Consider the following 21,249-nt stretch of genomic DNA (forward strand, 5'->3'; position numbering starts at 1 on the left):
ATATATATATATATATATATAAATAATAAATATATAAGAATAAATATATAAATGTTTATAGGTGTGTATGGACAGGATTGACTACACAAACACCAGAGCCCATAGAGTTGCTCAGAATATAATATGCGATATGATTTAGCTCGAGACAAACCTTTTGCCTCTTGTGAATAACCGCAGCTCGATTCTCACGTGTCAGATTGTCCAATTACTCGTATATTCACCTGTAATATATAATATATAACACAGTCCTGCATAAATGGGATCTCGATGGGGATGGAAAGAATTTAAACGAATGATGGTAATACATAGATAGATTGACTGTAAGAAAAATAGTAATAATGCTAGAGATGTAGAAGAAGAGTCTTTGGATATCTTGCCACTCTCAACTCGTAATATAAAATACAAGTAAAGAGTCGAGAGTTGTCTCGAGTAAATATTGTATACGAGTTTATATATAACTATATAGTGTGTGTGGCTGGTTTAAGTATAAAAATAAGCAACTGGGTATAAGGCTATTAGGCCCATCACTGGGATACTAAATGACATCGCGAGAGAGTGCTTAGTCCGGTTAAGGACGACATAAAGTTGCCTGGACGAAAATGAATGTTTGCTGGAATTTATTATTGCCGGGTCCGAGTCGTAATTCAAAGATGCTTGGCGTTATCTTCATCAGGGGCTGCATCGGCTGAGTTCAGGCTCACCACGCCGCGACGATCGTCCAACTGTATATGTATACGTACACGCCTTTGCTCATGATATGTTTCATACTTCGAGTTGATATTATTCAACATATCCGTTGCGACTTTTCAACTGATCAGTTTTACTGAAGAAGTTAAAAATTTGCAGAAAAGAAGGAAGATATTTCATTTTTTTAAACAAGTATGACTGGTTTATTTTATTGGTAATTAATGCTGGAAATTGAGGTGAGTTATTGGATTACTGATTGAATTAAAAATTATTTTTTTTTTTTAATTATTTAATTTAAAATTTTACATTTTTAGTGCTTGATAAAGTCAACAGTGATCCAGCGAAACATCTAACGATAACTTTATGTAGTATTAACTATGACAAAAGTTTTTCCACTTGTATAAGTTTATTATTCACAATTATGAGTAAGTATTTACAATTTATTAATTTTTTATGTATCAATAATTTTTAGGAGCTTAAAAATAAGAAAAATTTGCTTGAAAAAAAATTTTTTTACCATAAAAAAACCAACTGATGGCATAACTCTCTTATCAGAAGTGATGTATGGAGAAAATTTTCTACTAAACGAAAGAAAACCCGGTATATCACCGCGAATATCATCGAAAAGTTGAAGAACTCGCTTGTAGATGGCGACAGGAGTTTCGATTGGAAGTTGAAAGCAAAAACCCGCGCAGAGCACTGGATGTTCAAAGTAAAGCTGTACTGCTTACGCTCCATTACGAATTCCTCCGGTATCTCGGATTGTCGACAAGCTGTAAAGCAGTCTTTATCAGGGTGTACTTTTCATATTTGTCTGTAAGAATTTCCAGTCAGTGAGGGTGCTCCAGCAAAATGCGAAACGCGAAATCCGGTTGCCAGTGAACGAAAATAATAAATAAATAACTAAACAGCGAAAAATGTCGGAGGAATAAAAAGAATTAAAAAAATGAAAAATAAAATGAAAAAAAGGAAGGAAGACAAATGACAAGAGGAGCAAGAAGAAGGTGCGCGATGAACAGGAGCGCATGAACAATGGAGACCGGGGTTCCATATCGAAGTATGTAACCTCGCGAATAGGAGGAGTAGTTGCATCGCGCACGCAACTATATAATACATACTTTTAGGTAGGCAGGAAAAGAAAGAACGAATAAGGTATAGGTACACAAGAGAAAGAATGAGTTGCTGGCAAGCAGCGAGCGAGGCAACGGTGAGACAGCAGGTGCTTTGTCACCACGCGAATAAATCCGGGCAGTCTTTGCGCTCATTCTCTCCTTCTTGGTCTTCTTCTTCCTTCAGCATCGCTTCCCGCGACTCACGAGAGTCCTATCCTGCTCACCTCGGGTACACGTCTACGCCCATGCCTTTTGTACCGATGACGTCATTGAAATATGGTTAGCTTTTTCATCCGGGCAGCAGGACGAAAGGAAGGGCCGGGGCCGGGGTCGTCGAGGTGCTGGTGCCAGTGAAGAGAACCACCACTAGCTCTACTATACTCTATAATACTATACTCGTACAGTAGGAGTATATATTAAAACGTATATAGAATGAATCTAAAGGAAGAAGAGGATGTGAAGAAGAGGGTGGCTGGCAATGGTGGCACAAACCAGGACGGAGGCAGACAAGAGAACGTTTTTGTTTCCTAGTGACATTTATTTGGGCACGGGGACGTGGGTTTGCTTTGCATAAGTCAGGTGTACCGGTGTGTGCTGTGTAAGAACTCGAGGACCATCGTAATATAAATCCTCCGGCAACCAGTATAGAAGACTGCTGCCCAGTGGTTATATACCAAACTCTTCTCTTTTCTCTTTGCTGCTGCTGCTGTTACTCACATCGCAATCTTTCTTCCAGCTCGGTATCGCGATTCACCGGCGCACTATGGTCCACCCTATTCTGCATATAATGCACACACCAAGAAGAGAACCAAAACCAGTGAAGCCACCACGTCTCTCTGCTGAAAATATGCGAGATATAGTGTCCAGCAGCAGAATGAGCTGGCTCCCATCCACTGTAGCGCGTGCCTTTCTGCCCCTGGCTGCATCAAGCTACACTCATCATCTTTGCTGATCTTCAGAGTCTTGTCTGTGACAAAATAATGTCTGGAATTTATTATTATCGGCACATGCTGATTATTTAACTTGGAACAATAATGTATACCGTTTTAGAAGTGGATATTCGTAGATCGGGTATGAGAGAGCCTAGTCAACTTCTCTAGTGTATGGCTCTTTGCAAATTGGTCCTAACAATTGACCAGAGAAGTCTCAGTGTAGAGTCTACTGTAGGGTTTGTTCGATGCAGATCTGTATCCCCAGGATGCTCGTTGCCATCGGCGGAAAGAGCCGCGTTTCTCTCCGTAATCCGATAGCATCCACAGCACGAGTGGAATCGAAACACGTTTAATTAGATTGAACCCCACGACCGTGGCCTTTTCGATGACCTCCCTTCGGGCCACAGGACCAGACCGGCTGGTCCATCTCTCTCTCTCAATATCCACATTTTCCCATTTACAACCTAAATCGCGACGTTTTCCATTTATGTATAACATCCCGAGACACTTCTGCTACTGTTATTCGATACACCTTTATTCTCATCACAGTCCATCATACTTTATTTTCTATCGATATTCTCTATTGTTAATTAATACAGATATTTTATGACCGCTTAAGAAGAAGATAATGCCAAGATTATTTTTTATTTAATTACTTTAAGCCAATTTCTTAAAAGTACTATGCTATTTTTTACATCTGGGTATAATTATTTTTAATTTTCTACAGTTTTAATAGTTTTTCAAGCAAACATTCGTAAAATGTCGGTATTTAAATTATTAAAAATCTCAATTAAATTAAATTGTTTGCTTTAGAATTTACTAAGTTAAAAGAAGATTTATATTTCTATAAAATAAAATATGTCGGATTTATAGCTAGAATGATTAAAAAAAAATATAGAAAGTATTACTAAGCATTTACCAAACAAATTCATTAAGATAGAATATTATATTAATCTTAAATTTTGATGAAATTAAAAAACTAAAAAATAATTTACTCCAGTTTGTATTTTTTAATACAGATGGTACTAGACTTATTTATATTTTTTTAAAAAAATGTCGTTTCAGTATCAGTTTAACATTTTCGCCATAAAAGATCTAGAAAATTTAGCATTTAAAATTTTATCTTTTATCTATCAGCGTTAATTTTCAAATTGATAAAATAACTACCATTAAAAAACTTTTTAATGTATCATCAACTAATTACCAAAACTAAATAGTCTCTAAACTTTATAAATGAAAATTTTTAAGAATTTTCATGCACAGAAAAAAAAACTTTTTGTATCAAGAAAATTTTAAGGAAGACAAAATTTATTTTGGAGCAAGAAGAAATTTTCTTGAATCAAGAAACTTTGACTTAATTTAAGAATTTTTTTTTTTTCAGTGTACTTTAATTTAAATTCTTTTTTAATCCAAAAAAGAATTTTTATAAATAAACCTGTTCTTAAAAACCTTAGTATAAAATAATAATAAAAGTAAGGTGTATTTTTATCAATTAAATAGCTTAGTATCGTTAGAACGGGTAAGATAGTAAATTTATTATCAAGTGGTATGGAGAATATGTTATATATATTACATCGGGAATAAAAATCCGTAAGGTATGAGGTTGGCTGGTAAACGACAAACGACAAAGGCTGCCGGTAAAGTATTCCAGAGGTTGGACGATGATATCGAAAGTTTATACATCGTCGACATAATAGCCCATTACCCACGGCACATTATAATGAGTAGCCTGTAGCTGGTAGCCTGATTATACCCGGTCTTGTTAAATCGTGGAGAACACTGGGTTTTTGCCTAGCTGACCATGGACCGTGGACCGTGGCCGGATTGCTCGTCCTCGTCCTCGTGGATCGTGGATCGTGGATACGAGTGTCGTCGTTGTCGTTGTCCAGTACGAGCTTCCTTCTTCTTAAAAGGGTTTTATTTCTTGAGCGTTGTTTAGGTGAAGAAGGTATTGGTATGCATATACACGTGCTAACAGGTTGACGAAGAGAGATACCGACCAGAAGATTTTTTGGTTGCAGAACCACGAGACGACCTAAGCTCCTATCCGAGTTGAGCATCCAGGTTCATGTGAAGACACAAAATACACAAGTAAAGAGCAAGAACTCTCTTCTCTTCTCTTGTTCCAGTGGATGCTTAGAGCACGCAGGACTCGGCCCTGATACTGAGACCTGGGAGATCGTATCAAGGATCGGACGCGAGCGAGTTTACGTATAAATGTTCCACGAGGAACGAGCACTACTATACCAGATACAGACAAGAGGCTAACCGAACAGTGAACAGAGAACACAGAGAGGCGGAGGCTGAGCAGGGAAAGGGAGAGGTCGAACTGCCTCCTCAGCTACTCGCGGTATCGCACTTGGAATCGTCCCCTGAATTCACGACGCATACATTATCGTGCCCGCGTACCTTCAATCAGCGAGCACAAGACTCCCGATCGCGTCCTGCCTCGAGTGTATCTTCGGCATCTTCGTATTCTTATTCTTTGGCTCCACCTCGTCCCAGTCCCAGTACTTCTGCTTTACCTCTTTTATAAACTCTCAGCTCTTCTTGCTCAACTTTCCCGGAATTTACTTATGTGTGTTCGTTTACTTAACTTTGCTGGATTTTTTATGATATTTTTCATTCACGGTAAAAATTTTTTTGAAAATTCAATCTTACACAGTAAAATTTGTATTTTTAACTTGGAAATATGAGCTATAATAAAATCTGTCAGGACGATTTTTAAAGGATTGATTTTCTTGAAGGAAAAAATAATCTCATCATTTTTTCTTATTTTGAATAATTTACTTTTTTTTATTGGTTGAAAAATTTTTTCTTATGACCCGTGTAAAAAAAAAGTTTAAAAACTCCTGTAGCTTCAGCGGTTAGAAAGTTGTGAAATCGTCTAAAAATTAATTTTCATAACAAATTCGAGAACCAAATTTCAAAAAATTTTTTTTTTGGCGTCTTAAAATAGTCTTAGTTTGTGTCACGTTTAAGATCTTAAGCAAACGACAATTTTAAGACGATATTTTTTTACACGGGAACTTTTAACTCAAATTTCATCAAAAGTATTGAAAATGTATAAAAATTGATGAAAACTTTTTGTTTTTTTTTATAGAGAATTGCATTTCTTATATTTTTTTTCATATCTTTAATAATTAATTTTTTTAATTACTCCAAAAATGTTTTCTTATAACTTTCAACTCCAAATTTATTTAATAATATTTTCTTGTAACTTTTCTTTCAAATTTTATAAAAAAATTTGACTCAAAATTTTGAGCTCAAACTTTGGCAAATATTGTTATAATCAATTTATTTACTTCAATAATACTTTTCACTGAAGATTTTAAAAAAATTTGAAAGCAACAATAAAATTGATGTAAAAGTAGTTTCTATGTGGTGTCTATAAATAACTGTAGTAAATTTGAAATTCCAGATTACCAAGTGTATGATAGAGGGAATGCAGAAAAGGATAACGCTGACCGCGAGGAACGCCGTCAGCATCTGAGCCAGAGAATCAAAAGAAGAGAGTGTATAAACGGCGGAGGACGAAACGACGTGATACACACGCAACGATATCTCCTAAATCACTCGGTTTGAAGGCGAGTAGAGCCTCGGCGAAGGATACCACGGAGTTTAAAAATGAACAACTAAACGTAAACGATGGATTTATAAGGGGATGCGGGAGGCCTGCCGTTTTCGACGATTCCACACTCGTTTGCCAAGGTAAGAGAGACGCTCTTTCACGACTTAACAACGATTTCGTATCATCAATCAATCCATGCACACGAGGACTAGTTTTTTTTACGCCTTTACATTGTCAACCGAATCCCCTTTTTTTACCCATTTTATTGTCCTCATCGCCTACAAGTTTATTAGGTGACGTTAAACTACACTAGTATATAAATATATACATATATGAGTGACGTGGACTAAACGAAGTACTTAAAAAAATTTGTTGAAAAAATTTTCTATTTAAAAGCCTTTTGAAACAGTTTTTATGTCATTTAAAATTTATTTTTACATGTTTTGACGCAATATATAATGTAATCTGAAAATAATAATAACACGGAAAAAAAATATTGTAACAATGACTATCCAACGTATCCTAAAATGACGTTTCTTTAAAATAATGATCCGGATTTCTGATTTAAGGACGTTCCGAGAAAAAACCGTTTTCTAAAAATTTTTTTGAAATTTTGAGCATTTATACTCATAAGTATCCTCTATACGCAGGAATTTTTTTAAATAGTCTTTGCGGCACTAAATTTTGAAATATTAGGATTGAAAATTTGTTTATTTTACATACAAATAATATATGTACATTGTACATATATTTTTGAAGATATTAGAAGTAACATAGGATACTTTTTATTAAAAAAAAAAAAAAATTATTTTTTACGAAAAACAAAAAAATTTTTTGTCAAAAAATTAGAATCACATTGTAAAAGCTAGAGTTAAATAAATCAAAAATTAATTATATTTTATATAATTAATTTTAATAATTTATAATATGTAATTTTGGGAAATAAATAATAAATAAAAAATATCGTAAAGATTTCACTGCTTTGAATAATAATAAAGTAATGCTAGTTTACAATAATTAAAATAGTTTTTTTTAGTATAATTTATAAATTTTATTATGATTATTTCTCATAAAGTTTGAAATACCTTGATTAGTTTTTTAATAAAATTAGTTTTTTTTCTAACTTTAAAAAAATTTTTTTTAATTATATTAATTCTTTTTTTTCAATTATTAAATGATGATTTTCTTTTATTATTGAATTGTATAACTTCAAATAATAAAGTACTTGTTTTCTTAAAATGTACTTTATTATAATTATTAAAATTAAAATTAATTATTAAAATGTACTCAGTGATTATATTGAAACTTAATTAGTTACCATAGTAACTTCTAAAAATTTTTATCTCATTTCATTAAAATCAAAAAAACAATTTTCAACATTTTTGAGTACTTCGTTTTACCCCTACATCTATGAACGTATACGTAATTATTCAGAAATAATTTGTAGAATACCAAAGCGTCCATCTAAGTTCTTTATAGTCCGTCCGGAATGCTTGATAACATTTGATTTGTTTCGTCCGTAAATACAATCCAGGATGCAATATTCTTGCCGTTAAAATAGTTCTGCCGTCAAAGACAATCGTGACGGTATTCATGCACGCATGTAAATTTACAAATACATATTCATATTGTATATATATGAACGTCTCTGCAGTTAAAAGCTACTGCAATAATCGCAAGGTTATAGCTTTTTTCAGTGTTAAAATATAAATTTACATTTAATTATAATTACTGAATTCCTCGGTGTGCAGGAACATGGAAAAGGAAAAATCCAGTTTTAAACAGGGATGATTGTCGATTCATATATAACACATATCTGTGTAAGATTAAGAAAATAAAAAGTAGCATGTGACAATCAATATTAATATCAAGTACTTGACTTAAAAAAAAATTCTTCAAAATTAACTTTTGCTTCAAAAACTCAATTTTCTTAATTCAAGAAATTTACTCTTGAATGAAAAAAAAAAAAAAAATGAAACTATTGAATAAACAAACGGCCGGTTGTATTTAAATTAATTTTTTTTCTTGGACTAGGAATTCAAATTGCGCGCATATGCGCGCGCCTTAATTTTGACCAATAAGGAATCAGGTCCCATTTTTTCGCGAGTTTCGATTTTTATTGTTAGGATCAAGAATATTTTAATCAATCAAAACAGTTTTTCTAATAGAACTGATATCAGTGTAAAGGTACGGTTTAATATTATTAAAGAAATTAACTTGATTAAATAGGAAAATTTTTGAATCAAGAATACAATTTTTTAAAGTGTGATAATCTTGAATAACTCAGAAAAATTCATAGTTGATTTTTTACAGCTTAGAATATAAATTGTAACAGTTAAGTGTCGCTTGCAAAAAAAATGGAGAAATCACAACTTCAAGTAGAATTTTCATAAATTCTGAGATCATCACCCGAGTCGAAATTTAAATTGTAGATTCAGCGTATTGAATGTTCAAATCGTAGATTGAGCGTATTAGACGTTGAAAACGTAGGATCAACGTATTGAACGTTGAAATCGTCATTTGAACGTAATGAACGTTACAAACGTATGTTGAACGTACCCAACGTAATATAAATGTGAAGAAAACATGAGGGTGAATTCAGCAGACAGCTAATTTTTGAGAATTTTTAGATTTATTTTAAATTAATGGTTGTAAAAAAAAAAATCTAAAAAATTGCATAGAAAAAACTTGTGAAAATTTCCATATGCATTTTTTTATACTATTTCTTCTGTAACAAATCAATTTTTTATAAATTATTAAAAAACTATAAGATGTCTGCTAAATTCACACTCATGAGAAAACTAATAATGGGTGAAAATAGTAATAGATTTTTTTAAAACAAGATTTTTTTTTACTTTTTCCAAAAATTTTTACCGTGTAAAAGGTGTAAGGTAGAAGAATAGAGAGAAACTGCTAATCGAGTCTCTTGAAAAACGACACCTCTAATATACTCAGTTGTTATAATAATATATTACACAGCTTTGTTATTTATATTAAGCGTGTAGCAAGTATAAGTGCATTGTATGATGGTATTAGTGTCCCTTAATTCGACGGAAAGCGCATACCAGCATAAGTACAAGTCCAGTGGATAACACCGGGTTTAAGAAATACTGTCGGCTTGCACTGGCTCGAAGCTCCAAGCTCGAAGAAAGTAGTAGGAAGAAGGTATAACGTATGTCGTCCAGCATGAGGATAAGTACAGCCCAGCTAAGCAGTCCGTCCGAATAAGAGCAGAGGGACCATCAGGGAGTAGAGCAAATAAGGCAGTGCAGAGAAGCTAAGGTGGACAAGCTGGAATAAGGTGGAGAAGGTGGATTTGGATAAGGTGGGAGGTGGGAGGGAGGAGGGGGTGCAGTTAAGTGTATTTATATATTTGCATTCCGGCCAAGTGCACGCCGACAAGACAGGAGGCATCGAATGTTTAATTCAAGATACACACTGCGCTCCTAAGAACAAGAGAGAGAAAGAGGATGATACACACTCAGACGAAAGCACTATTGCGACTCACTGCAGTGAGACCGAGTCAAGAGATAAGAAAAGGAGGTTCTGAGCGTAGGGTAGCAATTGATGGGACAGGGTGGCGCGTTTGTTGAGCTAATTACTGTAAGGCGAGGCGCTTACGTGCGCCGCTACATACAAACGGCATTAAAGGTGGTGCTCATCAATCCCCAAAGCCCCACAGATCCGAGCTCTTCTATTTCTCATAAATTTTATTTGTTTTATTAATTTTATTAGTTATTTTTGGATTAAGCGGAGTCAGAATATAAAATTCACGCAAAAAATTACAATGTAAAAATTACATTATAAATAGTAACAATAATAAGCGTCGCTTCGTATAGAAAACTAGAAAAATTGCTATTTAAAATAAAATTTTTTTAAATTTAAACTATTTACAAATGTAATTCTTACAAAATTTTTAATAATTACGATCTGAAACTAATTTTTTCAGTTTTCTATATGGAACACCACGTTACATCACATAATCTAATTTTTCTCTTTTTCTTTTTTCCGTGTAGAGATAAAAAGTGTTAGTGTTAAAACTTAAGAATGGTTTGAATGTAAAAAAGCGTGGAAAAAACTATCTAAAACCTAAAGCGTGCGCTCTAAAATTAAAATAGTGAAATTTTAACTTATTGAAATAGTGAGTATGAAAACTATATCAAAATTGGTAGTTCTTAAATCAATTTACTATAAATTTAGTAAATCTATATTTTTTTTTTTTAATTAGTTGTTTTTTACTAATTTAAAAATTCAGGAGATCTTTACTGATATAATTAGGTTCTTTAAAATCGTTGGGGTAGTTTCTGTATTTTTTCAAAAATATCGAATTTTTTTACAATTGATGGAACTATCAAGTAGATGCATCAGATGTTTTAGAATCGATAAAATGAGTTGCAATGTTTTAAAATTCAATTAAGTCTAAAAATTCATAACCTTAGGGTTCATCGATTCAATCAAATAAAAATAATAAATATATGACTCTTAAAAACTTTCTTTAAATAATAAATTAATTTCTAAAATTATGAAAAAATAATTTTTTTCAAAAATATCTATTTTTGGAAATAGTCAATTTTAAATAACATATGAAAAATTTGAATCGATGTAGTTAATATCGTTTTTTATTGCAATTAAATTTTTTGAAACATTCAAGATTTATTCTATTTAAACATCTGCTAAGACTTTTGTAATTTTTTCCCTAACAACGTCAATTGAAGTATGTAAAAAATATTTTAAATTAAAAATTACATTTTTATTCATACGCTTGTTCAGATTATAATTTTAATCCAACTAAATTAAATTTCAATTAAAATATTTGACAAAAACTCAAATATACATTAAAATTAAAAAGAAATAATAATTAACAAATTAAATTTAATATCTATTAATTTTTTTCACTTTCACTTTTTTTGACGAACTTAATCAAAAATCTTAAAAAAATTTTCAAAAAGTTTAAATAATAATTTAGTTTCTTAATTTTTATAATTTCTGATTTTTTGTAATTATTAAAAGTCTGAATCTTTTTGCCTTAAATAAATTTTACCAACATTTGTTGACCTTAAAATTTAAATTGCAACAATTATTAAAAAATTATCTTTTACAATTTTATTATTAATTTCTTATGTCATGAATTTCACAAATATAAATTTTCAAAGTTCAATTTTTACAAAATTTAAATACGTAAGCATTTATTAAATCTCATGCTAACGTACACAAAAATAAAATAATTAAATAAAAAATAATTTATCCCCGGTTAGCATGCTTAACGATAAACTCTGTTAAATTAGTGATAGTTGTCTTTTTGGGCTGACGCAAGCCATTAATGCATACAAAGTAACCGCGACATATCAACCCTCTCGGTTAATTCTCACCCTCTGTCTTGGTGGTTGGTATTTACGATACCGCAGCGAACGAGGCCGTCGTCGGGAGCCGCAGTCTTCTGGGAGAAATTTCCAGGTGTAATTGCCAGAATTAAATCCGTTGAATTTACCCAAACTCAGTTCTTGCAGTAGTATAAACCCAGACGACGTCCTGAGTCTACTATACCATACCATATCAGAAGCTAGGAGCCAGGAGTTCTGAGTAATCAAATCAACTAGGGTGACGACGAGCTTATTATATTTTTATTAGCCTCACACCGTCTCTGCCAAGGTCTTAAATATCTATTAATTTAATTAGCAGTTTATTTTAATGCTTGAAATTAAATAAAGAATGATTTACCGGTTATCCAGTGAGTGTGTCGCCGGAAATTCCATGACGCTTTGTCGATGAATGAGTCAAAGATATAACTCTCGAAGAAAAGAGACAAAGATAATAGGTACAGGAGTAGTGTCCAACGCTCGTAAATATTCGGGCGCTAAATAACATCACCCAGGTCTCGGCGAAATTAACAGAGAGTAGCGATCAAGGTATTGAGTTGAATAACAAGAAAAGACTAAACAAAGAAAACAAAGACTCAACTCTGGTAATGAAGGACATCCTCGTTAATTAGTCGATAAATTATCCTTCACACTCGACATTCGACACACTCTGTATAGATCCCGAGCCGATCACCTGGTTTGTCCTTACAATTTTGCATGGCTTTAGAGCCAACCTCGAAGGCTACATATGCTTTACTTTCTTGCCTCAAAATCTAAAAATCAATTTCATCATTTTTAAAATGTTTTAAATTTATTCAAATTGTAAAATCAGCGGTCACTTTTTAGAGAAATAATTAGTACCAAATTTTTTTTTTTGAGTTGATTAATGAATATTACCATGTACAAATGTTTTTTACGTCAAATTTTTATTTGTTGATGGAAAAAAATAACTTTTGTTAATGTTTAAAATTTAATACAATAATTTTCATTTTAAATAAGTAAATTTTAATTGAGTGTTAAAAAATTTTAGTTATAAAAAAATAAAAAGAAATGAAATTTCAATTTTCAAAAGTTTGATTTTCAATCAAAATTTAATTTCTTTTCATTTTCTTATGGTTAAAATTTTTTAACACTCACTTAATAAAAAAATAAACATGATTCAAGCGAAATAATTTTGAATCAAAAAAATTATTTTTAAGAATTTTTTACATCTAAATTAAGCACAAAAGTTCTTAAAATCTACTCATTTAAAATAAAAATTATTGTATTAAATTTTATATATTAACAGTGAAATTTGTATTGAATCAAAAAAAATTTTTCTTAAATTAATATTATACCATTTTTAACTTCAGAATTCATTGGTCATATTTTAATAAATACGTCACTTGTGTAAAGATTCGATAAAAAAAACATCGGTTTAAAGATGACAATTTCCTTCGATCGATCTTTCTTTTTCTTTCTAAAAATTGTTTATTGAATCAAAATAGTTTTTTCTTTTGATAAATGTATATTATTTTCTTTACCACCAATTTTATTTACCGACTGAGTTTTCTTAAAAGTTTCAAAGAATGACGGCAGTGTTGTATCTCTTCTCTAAATATAGTTGAAAATGGCGTTTTTCATGTTAAAAAATTAAGTTTTCCTGCTATAACTCAGTACCATCTGTTTAAATACTTAGAATAAAACAAAAAATCATAAACAGAAATTGTATTGAATTTTTAATTCTTTTTTCGCTTTTACATAGAGAAAAAAACCGTTTATGGTACTGATGGTTACGACACCTATATCTCTGGAGATGAGAGTCAGGTAGGTCTGGGGTCTACCGAAAGAACGAAAACGGCCTATATGCTGACATCGTTATGGATCCATCTGGCTCTAAACTGAATACTCCTATATAATATACAATATAATATACTGTATATATACTGGTACGACCTTTGCCGACCACTCACCGACCTCAGCTCGTGACTACTGTCATAAACTCTTGGGTATCTTGTTTACAGTTTATACAACACAGCTAAACGTAAATCGTGTGACATTAATGCCATTTTCATTTTCAATATATCAGGGTCCACATCATCAATACAACATTCAAATTATGTATAATAAAATAACTGTCGACATAACTCTGAGCAGTATTTCATGAATACATAAATAAATAATAAGTAAATATAAATATAAATGTTTTAAATAGTCATCGTCATCACGATGACGACCACTAAAAAAAAAAAAAAAAAAAATAAACCATAAAAAAAAGACAGAGATAATAATCATTAAAATTGTAATTAAAATTAAATATTATTGTGGAATTTTAAATTACTAAGGATTTATAACAGCGGTATTTTTTGAGTTATTCAGGTTGTTTTGAGTGTCCATCACCGGCAAACATTCCAGCAACGTAACTGTTGGCATGCCCGGCCGTAGGAAATTCTTCAGAGTGTTCACTGACTAAATGAGCGCGTAGTTCCTTTGAAAAATTGGTCACATAAATATCCGATCCCTTGATTTTGCATTTTTCACACTCATAAATAGTCTTCCCTGGGTGAAGTCGCGTTGAAAGGACGTGTTTCCTCAAATTTTCCTGAAAATAATTAAATTAAAAATTTTTTTTTAATTAAAAACGGTGAAAACAAAAAATTCACAGCATTTATCTGACTTATTGAGACACGCGAGCGTATTATCTGAGCGCAGAGGAGGGCGGCTCAGATGCGTGTAGATAGGACAAAAAGCGTGTAACCATCCGTGGTAAATCATAACAACGCCGTAGGAAGGAAGAAGGAAGGAAGTAAGGAAACAAGAAAGGTGGCGCGTGTAAACTCGTCGACGCAGCAACCACGTTTTGTTGTCAGTTATATGCTCTACCGGGGTTTCAGGAGTTTATTATTTAACTTGATGCTAAACAAACAGAACGTGTAATTTTATTATTGAAAAGTTACTGCATATTATGAATTTTAAGTCAATTTCAAGTTTTTTTTAGGCAAATTATTCATTTAGCGGTTAAATTGATGGATAGTTACTTTATATGCACTGATAGAATGATTTGCTAATATTTAATAAGCTTTATTGACTGTTAATAAATGATTTTTATCATTAGATAATTTAAAAAATATTTATTAACGATTAATACATCATTTATGAAATGTAATTTATCAAGAGTTGATAAATATTAATAATTGACAAATATTCATAAAGTGTGATTTATTAATAGTTAATAAATATTTATTCACAATAAACAAACATTTATTAATAGTTAAGAAATCGTTTATTAAATACAATTAATTAATTCTCAATGAATAATTTTTAATTATTATTAAACATTTATCAACTGTTAATGAATGTACTTTTGTTTCAAAAAATGTATAAGTGTCCTTCGACAAATATGTTTCCTTTGAAATAAGAAAGGGGGTTATTATTACTAAAAATTGATTCAAATTTTTTTTTTTTCGACGGAATGAGTGTGTATTTTTCACATTGATGTTGGTATAGTATTTTTGAAATAGTTATTGAACAAATAATTGCAAATGAAGAAGTAATTTTAAGAAAAAAAATTTTTTTCATTTTTTTTTTTTGATTTGAAAGTTATTTAAAATAACAAAATTTTCCAAAATTTGAAATTCTATTGCAATAAAAATTTCTTTTTTAAGTTTTCGAAAAAAAATTTTTTTAATCATTTTTTACTTGAATTCTTAAAAAATCATTTAAAGTAACAAATTTTCACGATGAAAAAAAAAAAAAATGTCTACTTTAAAACAATTAAAAAAAATTCAAATGATAAAAAAATGTTATTATTCTGAGATTTGAAATAAAAAATAGAGAAAAAAATTTGTTTTGAACTAAAAAAAAATTTAGCGACAAAGAATGTAAAGTTTAAAAAAAAATGTTGATGTTAATGTAAACTATTAAGAAATAGCAATTATTCTCAATGCGTGAGTGAAGATTAATTCATATTACTGCGATTGGAATTACAAAAAGATTTTTGACTAAATTTTTGAAAATGACTACTTTATTCTTACACAGAAAAAAAAATTTGATTGAATCAAGTAAATATTTTTGAAAAATTTTATCTTCTTGATTTGAATAAAAAAATTTTTCTTGGCTTAAGTAAATTTTACTTGATTCAAGAATTTTTCGTCTTAATTCAAGACAGTGAAACTCTTCAAAATTATTTTCTGGGTTCAAGAATTTTCATGTTAAATTTTTTTTTTCAGTATATGATATACAGTGTTTTATCAACATTACAGAATAGAGGTCCTTGATCAGTCGTTAGTTGGTTGGATTGAATTAAATATTAATACTAAAAGGATGATTTACAGAGTAGGGGTTCTGTTTAGTGTTCGGTGAGAATCACTGGAATGAGTTTATGTCGCTATCAAGAAGAGAAAAAGAGAGTGAAGCCCCTGGTGTATGCCAGAGAGAGATGACCGGTGTGGGTATATGTTATTCTGGTTATATATGTATAAATATATAATAAATATAAGGTGGTTGAAAAAGGACATTAGCATACCGGCTTGCTATGACTGTTGGACGACATGCGTGTGTGGGCATTCAGTGAGCACAATTAACTCGTTATCTTATCGTGGCGGCGGCAAGGTCCAAACATTAAGGTGTACCTTGCTTAATTTACGCCACCAAGTTGTCTGATGGCGGGCAGCGAAGCTCGAGGGAGCAAGGACGAGGTGTGCAAGGAGCCAGCGTGAAATCACGTCCATGGATAGTGACAAGAATTTTAAATAAAAAAGATTTTAGTTAAATTATATTACATTATATTATACTATATTTTATTGGAATATAGTCGACTGCTTAACCGACCACCGACCCACGTCTAATTATTTATTGCACCTCCATTTACTTACGATATTATTGCTCGCGTACGGGCAGTGAGGACACTTGTAAGGCTTAGCTCCTGTATGCACTCGCATGTGACGCTTCAGATGTGAGTGTAGTCGGGTTATAAATTTGCAATCTTCCTTTGGACACTTTAGTTTTGTGTCCGGGCTTTGATGCCGAGTGTGATGTCTGAAAAATTTTATTCATTTTGTTATTTTTTATCTCCCGACCTTTAGAATTTTGGAAATTTCAGTTTTTCTCGAAATATTTTTCTATTAATATTTTTATTATTATTATTATACATTTTTTTAATCCAAACCCTCATAGAAAAAATATGTGATTAACATGTAAGAAGACATAGGCAAATACACAGTAAACAATTTTGCGTCCTTGCGTCAAAAAATTTTGTGTTAAAAATATCTGTGTTAATTATTTAACACTTTTATGTGTAAATTTAACAATTATTGTGTTAAATTAATACAAAAAAGTGATAAATATTTAACACAAAATTTTTTGACGCATTGACGCAAAATTTTTTACTGTACAAATACAAAAATTTTCATCTTCATTTTCATGTAATTTTTAACATGAATCATATATGAAAACTACATATATTTTCATATATGTTGAATCTATTAGTTCATAGGTCATTATCACAATTTTTGAAAAATGTCCAGGTTTGTTTTTTCGATATGAAAAAGGATATATCCAATATTTATGAACACAAATATGATTTCCATGTATGATGCATTTACAAAATTATTCAAATACGTTTTCGGCAAAAATACATATGAGATGTGTGCATGGATATACATTTTTTAAATGTTTTTATATATGTTGAATGCATAAACATATCTTTTTCTGTATAAGTCTAAAGAAAGAATATTTTAACAAAAAAAAAAACCAATATTAAGATATTTCATTTAAAAAAGAATCGAGAAGAAAGTTGTTGTTAAAATTATGATGTTAACATCATAATACTTCTTTCCATAAATATAACGATCGCGACACCATGTAATGTATGTTAGTAAGTTAGCACTTCCATAGACAGAGTCGAAATTCTTTATCACTAATGCCAATCAAAAAGATATTGATTAATAATTGATGTACGGAAATTAAAAGTTTGAAATAGTAAAAATATTTAGATAGATTCTAAAAAGAAAAGGAAATTAAGAAAAATTTTATTTTGTTTAAGATAATATCGTTTTTTTTTTTTTTTAATTCTTTTTTGATTTAAGAATATCTGAGCCAATCAAATTTTTTTTCTCAGAATTAATATCGAAATAAACGTAATCTAATTCTAAAAATCTAATCTAATCTAAAAAATGATTTTTTTTTTCACATTATTATGTTGTAATTTTCTGTATGAAATTCAATATAAAATACTTGTGATACAATTGAAATCTCGATACAGAGGGGTGAAGTTTGAGAGGTTTTGTAGAAAGGTAAAGATTTCTTTTTGTAAGGGATTTAATACTCTATAAAAAAAGTTTAAATAAAAACTTCCCTTTCTTGAGAATAAAGTAAAAAATTTTATAAAACAAGAACTTTTATGCTTCTATTTTGACGGCCAATTTTCAAATTATTTGTTCAAATTATAAAGAATGAAGACTTTGAAGAGAAGGAAACATAAAAATTTATTATATTATAAAGATTTTTACGTTATAATAATTTTTTATCGACTATAATTTAATTTCATTTATAATGTTCATAGAATTCATTTATATTTGTGACAATGATAATTTCTCATAATTATTACATCTATTCGAACCAAAGTCAAAATTCATGACTGCAAATTATTCAATGTCAACTTTATTTAATTTTTAATCCATAAATTAAAAATTATTAATTCAAAAAGTTGAAATTCCCAAAAATTTTTTTATCAAAAAATCAAGAATGACCACAAATCAATAAAAAGATGATTCATTATTTAATACAACATGACAAAAAATTAAATAATTAATAAAATTATCAATTAGCCTTACCGCCGAAGTTGGGATTTAGTTTTTGAAGAATAAGAGCACTCGTTGCATTTAAACTTGCGTTCTGCCGATTCCGGAGTATGTACCAGTGCCTTGTGAGTCCTAAGCTCAGCTTCATTTCTGAGAACAGTCGGACAACCCGAAACTTCGCACTTGTATTCCTTTCCGACATGCCGAAGCATATGTTGTCTCAAATTATTTCTGTAAATGCAATAAATCAGAGGTATTATGGACATAAAAATAATACGCCGGATAAAAATTTTAATTAATGAATAAAATAGTAATTTAAAAAAAATATTTTTATGATATTGGACGATGATGATGATGATGATGCGGTCAGTAGTATAAATTCAACTCCATCACCGGTGTCACGTCTATACACTCTAATGGCAGCTTAATTTTTTTAATTTAATCTCCGCGATAAAATCGGCTCTCTCGTCTCCGAGAACCAGAAATAAATCTATAAATCAATAACAACCGTTCTTTCACAAGACAACTCCTGATTCTCGATGACTTTTCTTTGTATAAGATAAAATATTTTTTTCTTTTAATTTTTTGGTTATAAATCCAGTGGATTCTATATTTCAACATCGGACATTCTCTATAACAGCCGACCATATCACAGTATAGAATTATCAAGTATACTGTCCTGTCAGGGGAAGATTTATGTAAACCGATGAATGATTGACCAACTTTGAGTCGTCATTCATCTTGGAGCTCCAGCCCCAGCCGATATGTGCAATTAAAATCTGGTGCTTATCATGAGAGGGTGGGCAATAATGTAATTCATAATCCGTAATACTTTTGGGTCTTATTGGTCTTGGTCTTGGTGTTGGTCTGGTTTCGGGGAGGGACATGCGATCAGGATCTACGATGAGGTGTGTGAGCTTTACTTCGATACTTGGGCCCGGTATTAGAGTGAAATGGGCATGTATATTATATTAGTAATGTATATAGATATAAATGTGTAGTGAGAGGAGTATAGGCCGAAGCGAACCTCAAGGGAAGGATGGGAGCGAGCTTGGGCATTAATTAAAAAGGTTGCGCATTAAAATGATTTGTTTTAATTGGCTGAACGCGGTGAGGTATTTATGGCCGGTCGGTTGGTCCTTGGGTTGTCGGTTCGCTCGTTCTCCGATATAGTCCGCTCTACAGCGACGCGATTTCTGATTCCTCTCCTTCACCTCCACCTCCTTCTTCTTCTTCTTCTTCATCTTCATCCTCTTCTTCTTCTCTGGCTAAATATTTTTCTTATTCTGATTCTTACTCTTTATCTTGTTCATTTCCCGTATTTATTTTTGTAATATCTTTACTTTTTTTCCAATTCATCTTCGAGTATAGACCGAGTGATTCCACTCTCAACCGTTACTCCTCTGATTGCCTCTTAATTGCTCAACTCTTTCATCTCTCATCGGAGTTAGTGTCATTGAATATCGGGATTTATTGGAATGTCGTAGGAAGATTTGAGAAAGTCCGAATCAATTCGAGACAAGCCATTCAACATTCAACATTTAGCATTCATCGGATACCGAAGGATGGATTTATATAGATATTTTTATATTTTTATATCTCGCCGAGGAGAATCGTTCGATGAACTGGTGTGTACTGCTCGAGGCGAAGGTCAACGTCACTCGGGAGATGTCACGTTTTTATTATTTATCTGTATGTACGAAAAAAAATTTTTTTTGGGATTGTATATGACGAAAGGCGAGAACACGCAGTGATTTTTTTTTTTTTTAATGAAATTTATTTGTGAATATTAGCAACATTATTTTGTTGCAATAATTAAGATTTCATTATTTTGTAAATTAATCAATTGATTTTTCATGTTAATCTGAGTATCATCATGATTATAATTAGTATTACAACTATATACGATGTTAATTACAATGATTAATTTTTCATACAATCTCTGCAGTTCAAAATGATGATAAAAATTAATCAAGTAAATTGAATTGATTTGTGAACGATAAATTTCTTGACTATTTTGATAAAAAAATAGATCCTTTAAAAAGATTATTTTTAATGTTTATTTATCGTCAATAAAAAAATTATTTCGACTAATAAGAAAAAAGGAACTTCTTTAGTTTAACAGTTTTGATTTAAGCAAGAAAATTGGTTAATCAAAATTTTCTTAAACCAAGAACAATTTCTTAGTTTAAGATTTATTTATATTTGATTTAAAATGATCAAACTTATCAAAATTTTGCTTATGACTGAAGAATGTACGGTTTAATGAAGTTATTTTTTGTCAGTGAATAAAAGAAAGAAAAAAAACTAGAAAAATTTTGGTTCAAGTAATTTTACTTGATCAAAACTATTTCTAATTGCTTTAAGGCAATGAAATTCTTCAAAAGGATATTTTTGATTCAAAGTTTTTTTTCTCTTAAATTAAATTGATTTTTTTCCAAGTGTTCATTTAATTATATTGTAAATTTTATTTTCTATGAATAAGACTCGAAAATTTAACAATTTTATTAGTCCATCAATAATTAGTGTTCAAGTTATCGACTTCATCATTCAAGATTAATTTTTGAATAGATGGTAACAAGCAACAGCATCGATACCAACATTTTTTTTGTATGTTGTATTTCAATTGAACAACCTTGATAGCGATTGACAAAATTGAAAAAAAAAAATCAGTCAATAATTTCATGAACAAACATGATTTTATCAACAAAATAAATCACTTTATATATTTCTTTTTTTTTTATGAAAAAAATTTAGCTTAATTATATATACAAAGTGAGCTAGGTAAGACGAGTAATGAGTATGAATAAT

General features: G+C 30.7%; 2 protein-coding genes across 5 annotated transcripts in view; one reads left to right on the top strand and one right to left on the bottom strand.

Annotated features, from left to right (window-relative positions):
- Positions 1-21,249, top strand: part of Tio (zinc finger domain-containing protein tiptop) — a 173,446-nt gene that overhangs the window by 891 nt on the left and 151,306 nt on the right. For all 3 annotated transcript variants that reach the window (XM_074247117.1, XM_074247116.1, XM_074247119.1), the window contains 3 exons: positions 62-923; positions 1,002-1,112; positions 6,153-6,442. The gene's annotated coding sequence lies outside the window, so the exon portion shown is untranslated. The remainder of the gene's footprint in view (positions 1-61; positions 924-1,001; positions 1,113-6,152; positions 6,443-21,249) is intronic.
- Positions 13,886-21,249, bottom strand: part of LOC141530170 (uncharacterized) — a 44,129-nt gene continuing 36,765 nt past the window's right edge. For both annotated transcript variants that reach the window (XM_074247122.1, XM_074247121.1), the window contains exons 7-9: positions 18,472-18,669; positions 16,513-16,675; positions 13,886-14,240 (exon numbers count right to left, since the gene is read on the bottom strand). In XM_074247122.1, coding sequence (XP_074103223.1) covers positions 14,010-14,240; positions 16,513-16,675; positions 18,472-18,669 — 592 coding nt within the window. In that variant the 3' untranslated portion in view covers positions 13,886-14,009. The remainder of the gene's footprint in view (positions 14,241-16,512; positions 16,676-18,471; positions 18,670-21,249) is intronic.

Source organism: Cotesia typhae, unplaced genomic scaffold (assembly GCF_013202065.1).
Source record: "Cotesia typhae breed Kobodo isofemale line unplaced genomic scaffold, CoteBio_Ctyphae contig_48, whole genome shotgun sequence".
Lineage (NCBI taxonomy): Eukaryota > Metazoa > Arthropoda > Insecta > Hymenoptera > Braconidae > Cotesia > Cotesia typhae.